The sequence below is a fragment of the Argentina anserina genome, chromosome 2, assembly GCF_933775445.1.
Source record: "Argentina anserina chromosome 2, drPotAnse1.1, whole genome shotgun sequence".
NCBI classification, from domain to species: Eukaryota; Viridiplantae; Streptophyta; class Magnoliopsida; order Rosales; family Rosaceae; genus Argentina; species Argentina anserina.
In genome coordinates, this window is record NC_065873.1 from 27,271,234 (window position 1) to 27,287,410 (window position 16,177).

The window sequence follows — 16,177 nt, forward strand, 5'->3', positions numbered from 1 at the left end:
CGATGCATGCAACTTGAAATCGGTGTATGGTTGTAGTCAGCGATCACTTAGCTTAAACATATATGAAACAATCGAACTTTCAGCGTCGAACAATCTTTACCATAAAATATCTGATCCCATAGCAAGTTTTCTGGGTTGGAAAACAGTTGCGGAAGGCTGGAAGTTGAAGAAGTCTTTGAACACTAGTTGTCATATGTGGTTTGCCCCTACAGAAATTTCGCTTTCCGATCCAAGTGCATTCAACTCCATGAAGTTAAACCAAACCTGTTGAAGTGGTGATCACAGAGAGTGATCGATCGGGAATAATATGTACTAGCTAGCCAGTGAGCAGTGAGGGATCATCAGCCTATCTAATTAATAGGGATGTACTTAACTGTATTCAATATATATATTGCTCGTCCTATCAAAATATAACATTAACTACAAAGACAAAGACAGTTACTAAATTTCATTGACAATTAAGCGATCAATGCACCATTAGCTAGCAAATTGGTTTGAATATTATATATTGTACAGCTACACCCTAGCTTAGATTTCATATCAATTCTTGAATCGGCACTAGATGAGTTTTTGGATACAGTCAAATGATGTCGAAGAAATGATACAAATAATATATATTTTTTAGGAGAATAGATTTACTCCACTGGACAAGTCACCTATAACGGCCGAAGCCTTACAAACTCATGTAGTTATACAAGTGAACAGACTCCAACACAAACCATGCGCCATACACTAGACTACTAGCTATGCTCAATAGCAAGTAAACATAAATTAACCCTGTAATATATCCGCATAAAACCTCAATTGGTGTACATCAATACTAATGCAATGTGTTAATTTATGCACTAATTAAAGAGTAAATTGATAGTGCCGGGACCCGCTAATTTTATCGAAGAAAAAAACTAAAAGAAATAAAAGCATATTGACTAAGCCTAGGCCCAGCCTACCTAATGCCCACGAATTGCAGGCCGCCCAAGACACTGCCCATCAGAGAAAACCCACGCCCTGCTCTGATCAACTCTCCTCCACCGTTAGTCCACCCTCGCGACGAAAAATAGCGGCCGCCATCTGCAGCACCTTAGTATCCTTCGATTGCCTCTGCCACCATGAGGATCTTGCAAAAATCAAATCAGATCGAGCCCGACAAAACAACCCCAAAAGGAAAAACCGATTAAGATGGATCGCCGCCTCGGTCTCCCCATCGCAGCGCCACCTCCCTCCGTCGAATGATACAAATACTATAAGTTCTTGACATAATTAAAATACTAATTCACCGTATTGGCGTATCCTTCCAACAACATACAGTTTTAGTTATTGTTGAAGAATTTGTAATTAGGGTCCGGATCCTGGGACATTAGTTTTGACACCGTTTTCTGACCATCAGATTTTAAAAGTTTCAATGGTCTAGATCAATTGCAACTATGATGTCAACTTATAAAAACTGATGTGGCAGAGTGACGTGGCATTATCAAATTTTATAACAATTCAAATTAATCAAAAAGAAGAATAATTCAGAATCTCAAATTCTATAAAACTTGTTTGATAAAAAAGAAGGAAAAAAAAACGCGAAAGAACCCAGACACATATGAAGAACACAAACCCAGATAAAGAACACAAACCGAGCTTTCCTTCTCCGTCGTAGACTTATAATCGGTTTGAATAGTTGTGAGAACGTGAGGTCACTTAAGTCTACAGAAGTCCCATTACAATTAAGCTCACCATGTCACCAATCATAATCAACTTGGGTCGATCAAATAATCTGGAAATCAAACAATCACGAATTTGTAGATTGTTGCAATGGCTTCATTTTTTATCTGGAAATCCCGCAAATACACAGGCAAAGCAAAAGTTGATGTCATTTTGTTTTCATGCCCAAATTCCATCACGAGATGGGGATTCAAAAGTATCATGTCTTTAAGATAAATCACACATATCATTCTCTCAGCACACAGTCAGACCATCTTTTTAGGTTTATAAAAACGAAAACAGGATACAAGTCTCAGTAACAAATCCTCTTGCACAGTAGCAAAATTAACCAACACTAACGATGGTAGTCAAAAAAAAGAAGAAAAAATATCAATATTGAGGCGGTAAATTTAGTCTTCATTGTCCTCATCTGAATCCTCCTCCTCGTCTGAATCCTCCTCATCCGAATCTTCCTCATTCTCATCCGAAACTGTGACAGATTCTTGCATATTTTTGCTTTCTACAAATACAAATTAAGGCAACTGTACGTGTTAGTAACTATCAAAATTTATAGTGAAACTATAAGATCTGATAAATACAAAGAAGAGAAAAACTAACTTACTTTGATTTGAAGAAACAGCTGTTTTTCTTTTTGCATCTGGATTCAATTGGCAAGTAAGCCTATTATGTCCTGGTTGTTGGCACATTGTACACTTTCTTTTTTTGCTTTGAGCCAACTCCATACCACCTTTAATTCTCTTAGAACCATTTGTTATTCTTCTGCTGCTCTCATCCTTCTTTCTACCCTTAGTCTTTGAGATATTTGTATCTAGAAGCAATAGCTCTGAAGACTTACTGGTACATTTATCTGCTCCTTCATCTTGCAAAACATTATCTTGAGACTCCATAACATCTTCCTGTGACACCTTATTGAGCTCTGAAATTTTTTTTGACAATTCATCTAAACCACCCATGTAGATTGTGTAGGCTTCATTAGAAGGCGCAGCAGAACAAGCTAGTTGAGTGGCTCTCCGACACATGTGACTAAATCTCAATGCTTCCGATTGTTCTTTACCATCATTCTGTACCAAGGCTTCAGAATCCGTAACTCTAAATTTATTTGCTCCTTGTTTCCATCTTGAAAGAATAAAGTGGGACGGTATTGTATCAATGTCTTGACGAACAAACACTTTCATAATATGCCGGCAAATTATTCCCACAAATTCAAAATTTTGACATTCACATTTACCCTCATGTGTTTGTAAATTCAACTCCACCAAAAACTTTTGCGGGTTACCAATTTTCTTCATCACTGAGTATCTATGAAAATGGTCGTCAGAATCCCTTTCTTCAACTTTAAGCCGTTTGACTCTAGTCCATTCGCTCTTGAATTTTTCAAACATATTTCTGGTATACACCTGTGCTGCATGTTTCAAAAGAAAATCGTCATCATCCACAATACGATATTTATGCTCTGATGTAAAATCTTCGCTACTTTCCCTTCTAACAATCTTATGTAAGGCTTGTTCATACTTAACAACAAACTCTCTTAGATTTGTTGTTGATGTAACAAAGTCGTCAAAAAATGCATTGGTGCCTTCACTACGCCCTGTAGTATTCATTCTAGCAAAAAATGTACCGCGATTATATACTGGAACCTAGGATTCACGGATTTCATAGAGTTGTTGTAGCCATTCATTCGGTCCCAAATCATGCTCCTCAATTAACTTTTTCCATTGCTCTTCAAAATCATCTACCTTGTATGTTGCCCATATACACTTTTTCATGACGGTCTTGAAGTTGGACTTCTTATAATATACATGTGACAACTTTTCATCAAACTTCTTCTTTATATGCCAAATGCAAAGGCGGTGACGAGTAGCAGGAAAAATCTTAGCAATTGCTCCTTTCATTGCCAAATCTTGGTCAGTGATAATACATAATGGATGCCGACCTCCCATAGCTTCAAGCCACGTCTCAAATAACCATTGAAAAGTTGACTCGGTCTCATCTTGCAAAAGTGCACATCCAAATTGTATGGATTGGAAGTGATGGTTAACTCCAGTAAATGGTGCAAAAGGCATATCATACTTGTTTGTCCGATATGTTGTATCAAATGTCACTACATCCCCAAAATACTGATACGCCATCCTTGATCTAGAGTCCACCAAAAAAAAGTTAGTAGCTCTACCATCTTCATCACACTGAATAGCATAAAAGAAATGCGGATTTTCTGCTTGCTTTTTTCTAAAGTAATTGAAGACCGATTGTGCATCTCCATATTCCAACTCTTTGTGCCTCACGTTCCTTAAATGATTATAGCAGTCCCTATTGTCAAAACCAGTACTATGAGCACCGCCAAACATTGAAGGAACTTTACTGATTCGCAAGTTCTCTCTCTGAAAAGCTTCAGTTAAATCTTTTGCTGCATCAGGCATATGTTTATTTGACTTCATCATCATTCTTCGAGCTGGTGACACTACTTTATGGTTGTGGATGTCACTGAAAACTGAAACTTTCCATTTTCTTGTCCATTTGTCATGAAGAATTCGCATATTAGCCTTGCACCCACACTTTACAGTTGAACAACTTCTACGCCTCTTCTTTTCAACCTGTATATCACATATTTCTGCCTCATCACTCTCAGCTCTCTCGTCTTTCTCTTCCAGATCATCTTCTTTTTCAGTTTGCATGACATGTTTACCTTCATGTGCACAAACAAATAATCTACTTGTCACTTCACTTGACTGTGATCTATACTTTGATGAACTTCGGATACGAGTCCAAAAACCTTCTTGTCGACCGTAATCTTCATAATATTGTTCGGCCTCCTTCAATGTTTCGAAAAACATTCCAACATAAGGAGATTTTAGTTTTGAGTCTTCTTTCTTTTCAGAATGGTGATCACTTGTTTTATCACTGGACTCTTGGTTCAACGAGCATCCAAGATTGTCATCTTCTGAAGCCAAATCCATTGATTCCATGCCAACCTGAACACTACATGATCATAAATATTCATTAAACAAATTGCATAACCACACATGTATACAATCTGAGTATATCTAAGTATAATTAGACAACATAATGTAGACAAGTTGGATAAAAACACAATTATACAATCTGATTGCCAGAAGGGTATATATATCAAATGTGAAAGGAGTTAAAGGAACTGCTATTGTCTATAATACGAATCATCAAGACTTACTACCTTTGTCCATATATTTCTCTTACGAGCTCAATCTCAACTTAGCATCTGTGTATTCTAATCAACTTGCTCAAATTATAAACCTTTCATAGACCAAGACTATGGAAAAACCCAATTATAAAATCTCTTTCATGCCATATCGTTTCATGGACAAAACAATCATACTCTCTATGGAATTTGGTTTCGTTTCCCTAATCTTCAAAACCAAATACTATAAACCCTAAACCTTAACACGCCTATACAAACTCTGACCAAAGAAACAAGATAAGCTTACCTGTACTTTGTCGAAAGTATAAAGTTGTGCCTGGAGTCGGTGAAGATGGTTTCAACTTATTGGTTTGAATGCTGCTCTGTATCCTTCTCTATTCTTTATCTGGGTTTGTGTTCTTCTTCTGGGTTTGTGTTCTTCATATGCGTCTGGGTTCTTTCGCGTTTTTTTTTCCTTCTTTTTTATCAAACAGGTTTTATAGAATTTGAGATTCTGAATTATTCTTCTTTTTGATTAATTTGAATTGTTATAAAATTTGATAATGCCACGTCACTCTGCCACATCAGTTTTTATAAGTTGACATCATAGTTGCAATTGATCTAGACCATTGAAACTTTTAAAATCTGATGGTCAGAAAACGGTGTCAAAATTAGTGTCAAAACTAATGTCCCAGGAACCGGACCCTTGTAATTAAATCTAGAAGCTGAAGAATACTAAAGCAGCTTTTTCATACTTAAATAATTGGCGCCTCTTGGCGGCAATCTTCTTCCTTTTTTCGGATCAATCTGTTGTGCTGTGTCCTTGTCGAAAAAAATATGATGTGCTGTGAACTGGTGATATTGCTCTATAGTGAATTGGATTTGATGTTGTAAAATGACTAAAATCCGGCTTTTTACACAAAGATCTTTCTACTTTCTTATATGGTACGGTTTCATACAGCTACGTATTGACAGAAATAGTTGAAAACTGTTTGGCTGTCGATCAAACTCATCAATGTTGTAAAATGACTAAAATCCGGCTTTTTACACAAAGATCTTTCTACTTTCTTACATGGTACGGTTTCATACAGCTACATATTGACAGAAATAGTTGAAAACTGTTTGGCTGTCGATCAAACTCATCAAAGCACGCATCTTCATTATAATATCAGTTTTTCCCTGATCATGATTACTAAAAAGAAGAAGAAATTGATTCTTCAACTAATCGAGAACACGAGTTTTGAATCTTTGAACTTCCCCTATTTGTAACTGATCATTCAGATTACGTTATTGATTAGAATACAGTGTTTGCCTGGCCATGAATCTGAGATTTCTCATTTCACAAGTTGTTAGGCATATATGCATCTAACTATTGCCTATTAAAGCTAGACCAAGATCATTGATGCATGATGAAAGAAGATGATGTACCATTAACTAACATATAGAATTAATGTGTTAGTTAAGTCATAGACAGAAATCATGAAATCAAAGTAATGTTTCACCTATCAAAACTACTTACAGCAGTATTATACTTTTTAGTTTTTTTGAGGATGTATTATTTCCGTTTAACCTACCACGGTTGCTGGGCACAAGTGCTTGCCTATAAGATGAAAAATATTTCAAGGACTCTTATTTTGATTCTGATATTAACATTTAACATAGGATCCTGACCAGTTACTAGCTATCATCATTATGAAATCCAACACTCCAATTTAATAGTTAAAGTATTTCGATTTGCCTAAAACATTTTCATTTATAAATTTCAAAGTATGGGATAATGTAGGGCTAAAGGTAGGCTTACACCTAAAGAAAGTTTCCACAGAACGGATAGCCATTGATTTTTCACTTTCTACGCCCCTTTATCTCCCACCATTATTAGTCCATTATTATTTGCCTAATTAGCTTTTGATTTATTGACTTATTTCACTCTGTTCATATAGAAAAATATATGATCATTGCTTGAAGGAACACTCTCATAATCTCATTTGTTCAAACATATATGATGTGAAGGGCTTGAGATATGAATGCACTAAGATTGAACTTTTCAATTAGATGGTATTGCGCCGGTTGCTAGCTTCTGTGAAAATATTAAAACCACACTTGTTTTGTAGGGACAAAATTTGCAAATTAACAGAGACCAAAACCCAGTACGAATGCTTTGGAAAATAATTAACAAAAGAAAAGAAACAGCACAAAACAAATGTAATCATTACACATGCCAATGATACCATGCTATACTTATCAACACTAATTATAAACTTGTTTAACAAGAAAAACACATTATTATAGAAATAAGGCTACTTTAGCCCACAAGAAAGAGAAGCCCAATAAAATATGGGCCCCATCATTTCTATTGGCCCTTTATATATGGTTCCAACTACCTAGCTTCAAACTGCTCTCGAGTCTTCTCTGATCTATCTATAAATCTATTTATTTAGCAATATTAGCCTTTGAGTTTTAATCTCTAGAAGCTCATCAATGGAGCATAATACCACACCAGAGATAGCTATAAAGAAACTGAGCAACATGTTACGTCTGATGATGAAGCGTGGCAAGATCCTAGGCAAGTCGGTAAACGACTTCATGCTCCGGCACAACACCACCCTCGACTCAGTCCGGTGCCGCTCGCTCGACGACGTGCACGCTTCATTTGTCTACCCCCTGGAGTACGAGTTCAGCTGCAGCAGCAGCCCACCGCACCACCAACGGTCCCGCACTCCCGGCCACCTTAAGCGCAGCAACACCAACTACAACAACGGCCGTTATTATCATCATCAGCACTCACGGCGGTCTGTTTACGTGCCGATGATGTGCGATGACGTGTTGGGAAGTAAGAACGTGTCCTTCTGCGGAGGTGACGTGGTGGAGCCGCTGCGGCGGAGGCCGAGGGTGAGGAGGGTTAGGATAACAGAGTGGGAGCCGTTATTTCCGTTGAACACCAGTGAAGAAGAGGAGGAGGAGTGGCATGTGGACAAGGCAGCTCAGGAATTCATTGACAATTTTTACAGGGATTTAATGTTGCAAAAGTGGAATACGGTAGCAGATCGATGCTATTAGCTGATGACGTGATCGAGGTTAGGGTTTCTACTACGTTGAACTTGCAGAGGGACGCCGTAGTGTATTTTAACCATGTATCCATCCATGCATGAGAATTTGGATCCTAGTTTTCACATTTTAGCTTTTCCTAGTATGTAAGCTTAAATTACACGTACATTAATGGTCTACTGTGTTAATTTTCTGCTTACAGTATTTTACCACTGCTCGCGTACAGTTGTAGATTAGAAGTATCAAGATTTCCTTGCATGGAATATATATGAAATATTGCAGGAACTCTTGAGAGCAAGTGTTTAATATGTTATCTTATATACAAGTGTACCTTTTCCTTTGCCAATGAGTTTCTGGTTTACGTACAAATGAAATGTGGTAGAAAGGGACCTTCACACTTCAGAATTCCTTTGGCGTGTCAATTGCAGATCGATGGATTAATTGGCATAATTTTTCTCTTTGCTTTAATCCGCAAATTCTGTTAATTGGGACTCTGAACAATTATTTAAACATTGGAGGGACATGCATTATAAAGTAGAGACTGCACTCTGGTTGGCAACATATATTGTTCTTGCTTGTGAATCAATCCAATTTTGATCAGAAAATGCAAATTATCAGAAGAGTATAATTCCCGATTAGTCCAACATAATTGATAAACTAACGAGTCAGTTGATGAATACTATATAGTCGGTTAGAGTTGTAAATATTATAGACGAACTGATAGCCCACAGTACTCACTCTGCATAGGTGAATGATTGAGATTGAAATACAGACAATTATTGCTTGTTTCAAAGTGCTTCTAAAAGATCTCAAATTCAACAAACATACTTTTTTTTATGAAAAAAGAGAAGCTAAAGACTTACATAAATAATTCAAGAAACATTAATTGGAAATATTCATAAAAAAACATTAATTTGAAATATTTGGATTCAAAACCAAACAACCTATAACCAATTGCAAACAGAGAGAGAGAGAGAGAGAGATATATATATATATATATATATATATATATTTGTGTCCATGAATAATCAAATATAATGTCATTTCCAGTTCATTATGGAAAATGAATCAATCCTAGAGACCAAAATAGAAAAGAAAGTAGAAGAAGGATTAATTTTGTCGGGCCTGATAGGCTAACAAGTTATGTAGAGTAACCTGAATTTATGGTCCTTACTAAAAGGAACGACATTAAAATGGATGCGATGCTTCTCGAAAATTAGAACAAAATATTCTAGCACTTGTAGGTTTGGATGAGCAGGAGGGAATTGATTAGGTCTATTTCCACATGGCACAACAGATTTGCTGTACGTTTCTGCCACTGAATCATCCAGAAAGAGTGAGTGGGTCAATTTTAAGCCATTGATTGACACAAAATTTATAAGAAAACAAGTATAATGCAAATCTCCGCCTAGTTTTGTTGCTCACACCAACTTTCGTTTCTAGATGCTGTTCTGTAGTGCTCATACTCGTGATTTCTTTTATTCTTGGGTACCTCATTGTCACAAGCCAAAATAATTACCATTGTTGGTAACTTGTTCATCTACCACATAAAAGACTTATAAAAAAATGAATATTAACTGAGAAATTATTATATATACCCACAACATATCTCACGTGTCATATCCCTTAATATTATGAGATATGTGGCGTATCCCTTAATATTATTAGTTTATTTTTTGTTGTGATTGTTTCTAATTAGTTATTATATATAAATAAACTTTTAACATTCTCACCATGTGCATGTTAATTATACCATGACGTAATATGATTAACTGGGTACACACATGACAGTGTCATGTGGTGTGGCGGGTACACATAATAATTACTCATATTAAGCTATCGACCAATCAAAAACTGAGATTATCACAGAAGATGACACTAACTATATCATGAATTTACCTGCTCTCAGTTTATATCTTGTAAAAATTAAGAATAGTGTTGTTTTTCTAATATGAGAAACAATTTAATCAAGCTACCATGAGTTTGCCTCATCCGAACACATAGCCCCTTGTTTACATCCGGGAGAGACTATGTTATTAGACCAAATGATAATGAATCATTTCCTTTTCCAAGAAGTCTAAAAAGTAATTATTATTATTACTTACTTACTTACTGATCGTAATATTGCGTGTTAAACATTAATTACCTTGGTCTCTTCTCTCTATCTTTTTCATATCTCAATTCCCATCTGTTTTGTTTCTATATTTCTGTGTTTTCCCAAGTAGAAAATCTAGAATCCCCTCCTTTCCCTCCGTAGATCTCCAAATTCCTTACCACCAAACCCTAAATTATCTCTCTCCCAAGTCCCCCCCTCTCTATTTCCACCCCTACATTTCTCCGCCGGTCAATTTCTCATTATTCATGGACTTCCGGCCCATCCATGCCTCAGCTCCGCCGCAGAAATCGGACCCCTAAGAACCCTAACCCGATTGCCCGACAGGCCGCTCCGGAGAAGAAGAAGAAGAAGCAGACGAATTGCGATAAGAACAATCGGAGCAGGAAGAAGCGGATTGTGAAGAGGTCGATTGAGTTGACGGAGGAGGACCGACCTAGGTGTTGCGCCGGCATGGATGAGTACGATTGCGGCGGCCACAGCGGCGATAAGGGCCCTGCTGCCGATGAAGAAGTATCGGCTCCTATTCCTGAAAAGGTTCACTCTTTTTTTCACTGGTTTCAATTTTGCATTTTATTATGTATAATTTTCAATAAAGTCTAGTGCTTTAGCTCTGTTTATGTGTTTAGGAATTAAAAGTTTGATACTTGTTAATCTATGAATTTGATGAAGTTCTGTATTTGTTTTTTACTGCATGAGGTAGTTATTGTGTGTTCTTAGTTACACATAGGATGGTGATGATATGTATTTTGATTTTAAATGGATGGTGAAATCAGCAATGCAGTGTTCTTATGTTGATTTTGATATCGTCGGCTTGTTATTGTTATTGGAAACAGGTCCAGGTTGGTGGTTCCCCGCTGTACAAAGTAGAGAGGAAATTGGGGAAAGGAGGCTTTGGACAAGTATATGTTGGCCGACGCACTGCACCCGGCCCTGGAGCTGTTGAGGTTTGTGATCATGTTTTTTATGATATTGTTGAATAGCTCGTAGTTTGTTACGTTGGATATGTATGGTTGAGGTACTTGGTTTTATCTCAACCTCAGGTTGCGTTGAAGTTTGAGCATAGAAGCAGTAAAGGATGTAATTACGGCCCACCATATGAATGGCAAATTTACAAGTAAGGATTCTCTTATCTTGTTGTATATTTCTGCTCTACATGAATCACCCTCACTATGTTAGTCTTATACAGTAAGTTTGTAATTGAAACTTACATCATATTTCTGTGCAGTGCACTTGGTGGTAGTCATGGAGTTCCCAGAGTTCATTTTAAGGGCCGGCAAGCTGACTACTATATAATGGTATGTGTTTTTTGCCCACATTTGATTATATGACATTAAACTATAGTTTCTCACTAGCCCGATTTGTGAATATATTAATATAAGCTTGTTTTGCATACAGGTTATGGATATTCTTGGGCCCAGTTTGTGGGATGTTTGGAACAACAGCTCACATACGTAAGTTTTTCATATGTTTTAATTTTTAGGAATACAATTTCGTTCTTTTATTTAAACCCTGGAATTCTAACTTTCACTTCAACTTGTGAACAGAATGTCAATTGAAATGGTTGCATGTATTGCCATTGAGGCAATTTCCATATTGGAGAAGATTCACTCTCGAGGGTAATGATCTTTGTTGCAATTCTTTCATTCATTCTCATGCAATAGTCTTTCATTAGTTTCATATAATTACAGAACACTTTATGGTCCAGCAACTTTGAAATATTTTCCATGTAAATAGAAACACATTGTCAAGTTAATTTGAAATTTATAATGATACTCATCTCCCGTGTGGAACCTCTTTAGGTGCTGGAGGTTATTTAGTCTTTTATCTTTGTAGTTTTCGGTGCTATAAAGCAATGTCTTAAGTTTCCATTAGCCTGGTTTCCAGTCGTAGCAAAATGAAAATTTTGGGTTTCTGGCAGCCTTATTGAGCTATCATATGCATGCTTCATAGTTTGTCTGACAATGATCTTGGCAGATATGTGCACGGAGACGTGAAACCTGAGAATTTTTTGCTTGGTCCGCCTGGAACTCCTGAGGAGAAGAAGCTATTTCTGGTTGACCTCGGATTAGGTATGCCCTAGTTATTTATTCTCATTAGAGTTGACTTTACTTCCAGATAACTGTGGCTAATGCCTCATCATCTGATGACCTCCTTTTTAACTTTATAGCCACCAGGTGGCGAGATAGTTCAACTGGCCAGCATGTAGATTATGATCAACGTCCAGATGTCTTCAGGTAAAAGTTCACAGTTGTTTTACTGTATAGCAATATAGTCATTGCCCTTCGGTCTTCTGATAATTCATGTGTTGCAGGGGAACTGTGCGGTATGCAAGTGTGCATGCTCATCTTGGTAGAACTGGTAGCAGGAGAGATGACTTGGAATCTTTAGCTTACACACTAATATTTCTACTCCGTGGGCGGTTACCTTGGCAAGGATATCAGGTTCATTTAATTGCTCAAAATTTCGGTTGGTTTATGTTTTCATCTCTTTGTTGTATGCCGTGCCAACGTCATTCTTTTGTTAGGGAGAAAATAAAGGATTCCTTGTCTGCAAGAAAAAGATGGCCACTTCTCCAGAAACCCTATGTTGCTTTTGCCCTCAACCATTCAGACTGTTTGTGGAGTACGTAGTAAATTTGAAGTTTGATGAAGAACCAAACTATGCTAAATATATATCTCTTTTTGATGGAGTTGTTGGTCCAAATCCAGATATTCGACCAATAAATACTGATGGTGCTCAGAAGGTTGTCCTCGCAAATGTATAGCCTATATTACGAGCAATTAGCTATTTACATTCCTTTAGAGTTCATCTAACATTTATGTCTTTTGCATGATAAAGCTTATATGTCAGGTTGGACAAAAGAGAGGGCGATTGACCATGGAGGAAGAGGATGATGAGCAGCCAAAGAAGAAGATCCGCATGGGGATGCCAGCAACACAATGGATTAGTGTTTACAATGCTCGTAGGCCTATGAAGCAAAGGTATATACTTGTAGTTACATTTTGGTTTGATAAAATCAAATTCAACCAAGAAGTGTACTAAGTTGATGTTTTCATCTTGTGTAGATATCACTACAATGTGGCAGATGTGAGGCTTCCGCAACACATTGAGAAGGGAAATGAAGATGGGTTGTTTATCAGCAGTGTGTCTTCCTGTTCAAATCTTTGGGCCCTTATAATGGATGCAGGAACTGGATTCAGTTCCCAAGTTTATGAACTCTCTCCATATTTTCTTCATAAGGTTTGTGTTCAATTAAATTTAAATGCAGCTTACTATTATTACATCATCGTTGGTGAGCCTATATATTAGAGTTTTTCTTTTCAATTATGCTGTATAGATTAGAGGTAGAGCTTGTGTGAATTAGCATTAATGCCATTTTTGAAATGTTTGAAGGAATGGATTATGGAACAATGGGACAAAAATTACTATATCAGTGCAATAGCGGGAGCCAACAATGGAAGCTCTTTGGTTGTAATGTCTAAAGGTTAGTCTTAAGTTTCAGCAAAGCCATATTGCTTCAAAATTTTCACATGTTTAACTTTTCTTCTATTGTTTTCTTATAGGGACCCAATTCTTACAGCAGTCTTATAAAGTCAGTGAGTCATTTCCTTTCAAGTGGATTAATAAAAAATGGAGGGAAGGTTTTTTTGTTACTGCAATGGCCACTGCAGGGAGTAGATGGGCTATTGTTATGTCTCGAGGTGCAGGATTTTCAGACCAGGTCTTATTCAGATCCTCTAATATTTGTTCTGTTTGAATACCACTTGCTTCTGAAGTGAAGTGTTCTGATTATCTTGTTTTGCGTCCCTTGAAATGAATAATTTTAGGTTGTAGAGCTAGATTTCCTGTATCCCAGTGAAGGCATTCATCGAAGGTGGGATGGTGGTTACCGCATCACGTCAACTGCAGCAACTTGGGATCAGGCAGCTCTTGTTCTTAGTGTTCCAAGGAGAAAGCCTGCTGATGAAACACAAGAGACCCTTCGAACCTCTGCTTTTCCAAGTACACATGTGAAGGTAGGTTGATAGTTTAATTCATCAATTTCTCCTTCTTGTCCATGTTATTCTTCTGTCTGAGAGCTCAAGTTTCTATGTGGCTATTGTGCAGGAGAAATGGGCAAAAAACCTTTACATAGCGTCGATTTGTTATGGTCGAACTGTGTCATGAACAACCAAGGGTTATTGGGATGCTACTGATCTAATTTTGACACATTATGAACAACCAGCTTTACACTTGGTGCCTCTTTGGAATCAAAGATCTTGCGGCAAATTGATTGGCCTTTGGATTTGATGTATGCCATACTCTACTTTATTGCCACCATAACATAGCATCTTAGAAGCACTTGTGCACTGTCTTTCAATCTCTTCAGCTTAATTATTCTCACCTACTGTTAAAAAGTTTGTATATTTCTGAGCAATAAAACCTTGGTTGAAGGGATGTGCACAAGTCATGGTTTGAGTTCAAATTTTGGAACATCACCTTTCATTTTCTGTGATTCGAGACCAGTCTGTACTGAGCTTTGTTCCGTTTTTCTTTTCTTTTCTGAGGGAGGGGAAAAGTGCTCCTTATATGAAATTTAAGATGGGATGTCCCAGTTTAATTGAAAAGCAGAAAGTATATGTATACTTTACATCATTAGTATGTAATGGTTTCAAATTATTTTTTGGCTGACCACTTTTAAAATGTTTGTGTGCTATTGAATCAATATCCACCATACATTGCTGACCAGGTCTTATATTTACATAACACGTATAAGTTGGCAATTGTAATATGCTATATTTTGATAATTTGGTCAAGTTGTTCGAAGCAGAAACACAGTAAGAAAGTTTATATGTATTAAGCAAGACTTATGATGCCAAGGACTGCCTATTTCCTGCTGGTAAGTTGTATGGTCACTAGGGAGTCCTCTGTAAGCGTCTAAGCGTCTTTATAGTTTATGAATGTGACTTTGGAGTTTGGTCTGTCTTGGTTTTGTAGCTATGTGTGTACATCAATTGGCTGTTGGTGTTCCTGGACAACACTGCACTCGGTTCTATTTTTTATGTCAGAACTGGTAAGCAGTTTCTTCCTCTTGTCTGAATTCGTTTTTTGCGGTTTTCGTCATTGAATATGCTGTGAACAATTATCTTTGTTATATATAACAGGTATTGAGGAAAGCTTGGATAGTATTTTATACACTGAACTTCGCCTGTGGCTTTGGTTCTTTGATATCCATCTAACGATGCCATTAAAGGGTTGTTATAATTTACACACAAGGTAGGACATATCTTCCTCTTGTAATCACAATCCTTTTTTCCCGCTGAACTAATTTTACTGTTGAATGCATTTCTAAGTTTGTGTATAGGAGCTTGGTCTTGCAAATGGCGACAAGACTAACCGTACTTTGTACCATTAGTTAGTTGAAAGTCGGAGAAATACACAGAATTCTAAATATATGAAATATGGATATTTACCAAAATAAGGTAGTACAAAAGCATGAAGGAACCCTTACCCTCATCTGAATTATGATCCCCATAGCATTTGTAAAGCATCGGTTGACTAATGGTAGACGCGATTTCAGAGTCCTATGCGTCTTATACTCCCTTGTTATGGTTATGTTACATTGTTACTGTTAAGCTTCTAACTAAAAAGTAATTTTGTAGTTTCGTACATGGTTTATTCCTTTAACTCCCCGAACATTGTTTTTTTTTTCTCAGTTGCAGGTCCTGAAGTGTTGACATGCTGAATTTTCTAGACTGAACAATGAATTGATGTTTTGAAGTTCAATGTGGCTGCACTTGGTCATGGCTCTAAACAAGACGAGAACCCATGACTATAATGAGGCATCTTAGTTTAAATGGGCGATAACAGTTGAACATTATTGAATTTAACTAGTGGACATGTTTAAATATGGAGATTGAAATATCAGAAAACCACAAATTAGATTCTTCGAGTCAGAGATTATGGACATCCTCGTGAGAGCGAGTAACCAATGGCACTATGGCAGAATCATGTTTTGACCACGGATCTTGTCTACCAGCTATAGGCCCCGACGCCGACAAGTAATCATCACAACTGGGTGCCCGCCAAGCACCCCCACATCAATAGCAATTGAAAATATAGTCAAGAATATGAGAACAAACATATTATATAGGCCGATTTGAAACTCCAGCAAATGT

The 16,177-nt window shown here is 37.1% G+C and overlaps 4 protein-coding genes across 4 annotated transcripts; 2 read left to right on the top strand and 2 right to left on the bottom strand.

The window, feature by feature from the left end:
- Nucleotides 1-2,096: 2,096 nt before the first annotated feature.
- On the bottom strand, nucleotides 2,097-3,308 carry LOC126784304 (protein FAR1-RELATED SEQUENCE 5-like). Its single transcript, XM_050509775.1, has 2 exons — nucleotides 2,309-3,308; nucleotides 2,097-2,206 (listed from the first exon to the last, which is right to left on the bottom strand). The coding sequence occupies exons 1-2, from the start codon at nucleotides 3,306-3,308 to the stop codon at nucleotides 2,097-2,099; spliced, it is 1,110 nt and encodes a 369-aa protein (XP_050365732.1).
- A 36-nt stretch (nucleotides 3,309-3,344) lies between these two features.
- Nucleotides 3,345-4,661, bottom strand: LOC126784305 (protein FAR1-RELATED SEQUENCE 5-like). Its single transcript, XM_050509776.1, has one exon. It carries the CDS (start codon nucleotides 4,659-4,661, stop codon nucleotides 3,345-3,347), a length of 1,317 nt encoding a protein of 438 aa, XP_050365733.1.
- A 2,600-nt stretch (nucleotides 4,662-7,261) lies between these two features.
- Nucleotides 7,262-8,252, top strand: LOC126784535 (uncharacterized). The gene has a single exon (XM_050510000.1). It carries the CDS (start codon nucleotides 7,337-7,339, stop codon nucleotides 7,913-7,915), a length of 579 nt encoding a protein of 192 aa, XP_050365957.1. The 5' UTR covers nucleotides 7,262-7,336; the 3' UTR covers nucleotides 7,916-8,252.
- Nucleotides 8,253-10,101: 1,849 nt separating this feature from the next.
- LOC126782185 (casein kinase 1-like protein HD16) lies at nucleotides 10,102-15,955 on the top strand. The gene is made up of 18 exons (XM_050507381.1): nucleotides 10,102-10,553; nucleotides 10,853-10,963; nucleotides 11,060-11,133; nucleotides 11,245-11,314; nucleotides 11,415-11,470; nucleotides 11,564-11,635; nucleotides 11,994-12,088; nucleotides 12,187-12,253; nucleotides 12,331-12,460; nucleotides 12,544-12,762; nucleotides 12,858-13,000; nucleotides 13,085-13,259; nucleotides 13,413-13,503; nucleotides 13,583-13,740; nucleotides 13,847-14,035; nucleotides 14,127-14,898; nucleotides 14,997-15,072; nucleotides 15,716-15,955. The coding sequence occupies exons 1-16, from the start codon at nucleotides 10,284-10,286 to the stop codon at nucleotides 14,184-14,186; spliced, it is 1,980 nt and encodes a 659-aa protein (XP_050363338.1). The 5' UTR covers nucleotides 10,102-10,283; the 3' UTR covers nucleotides 14,187-14,898; nucleotides 14,997-15,072; nucleotides 15,716-15,955.
- The last annotated feature ends 222 nt before the right edge of the window (nucleotides 15,956-16,177 follow it).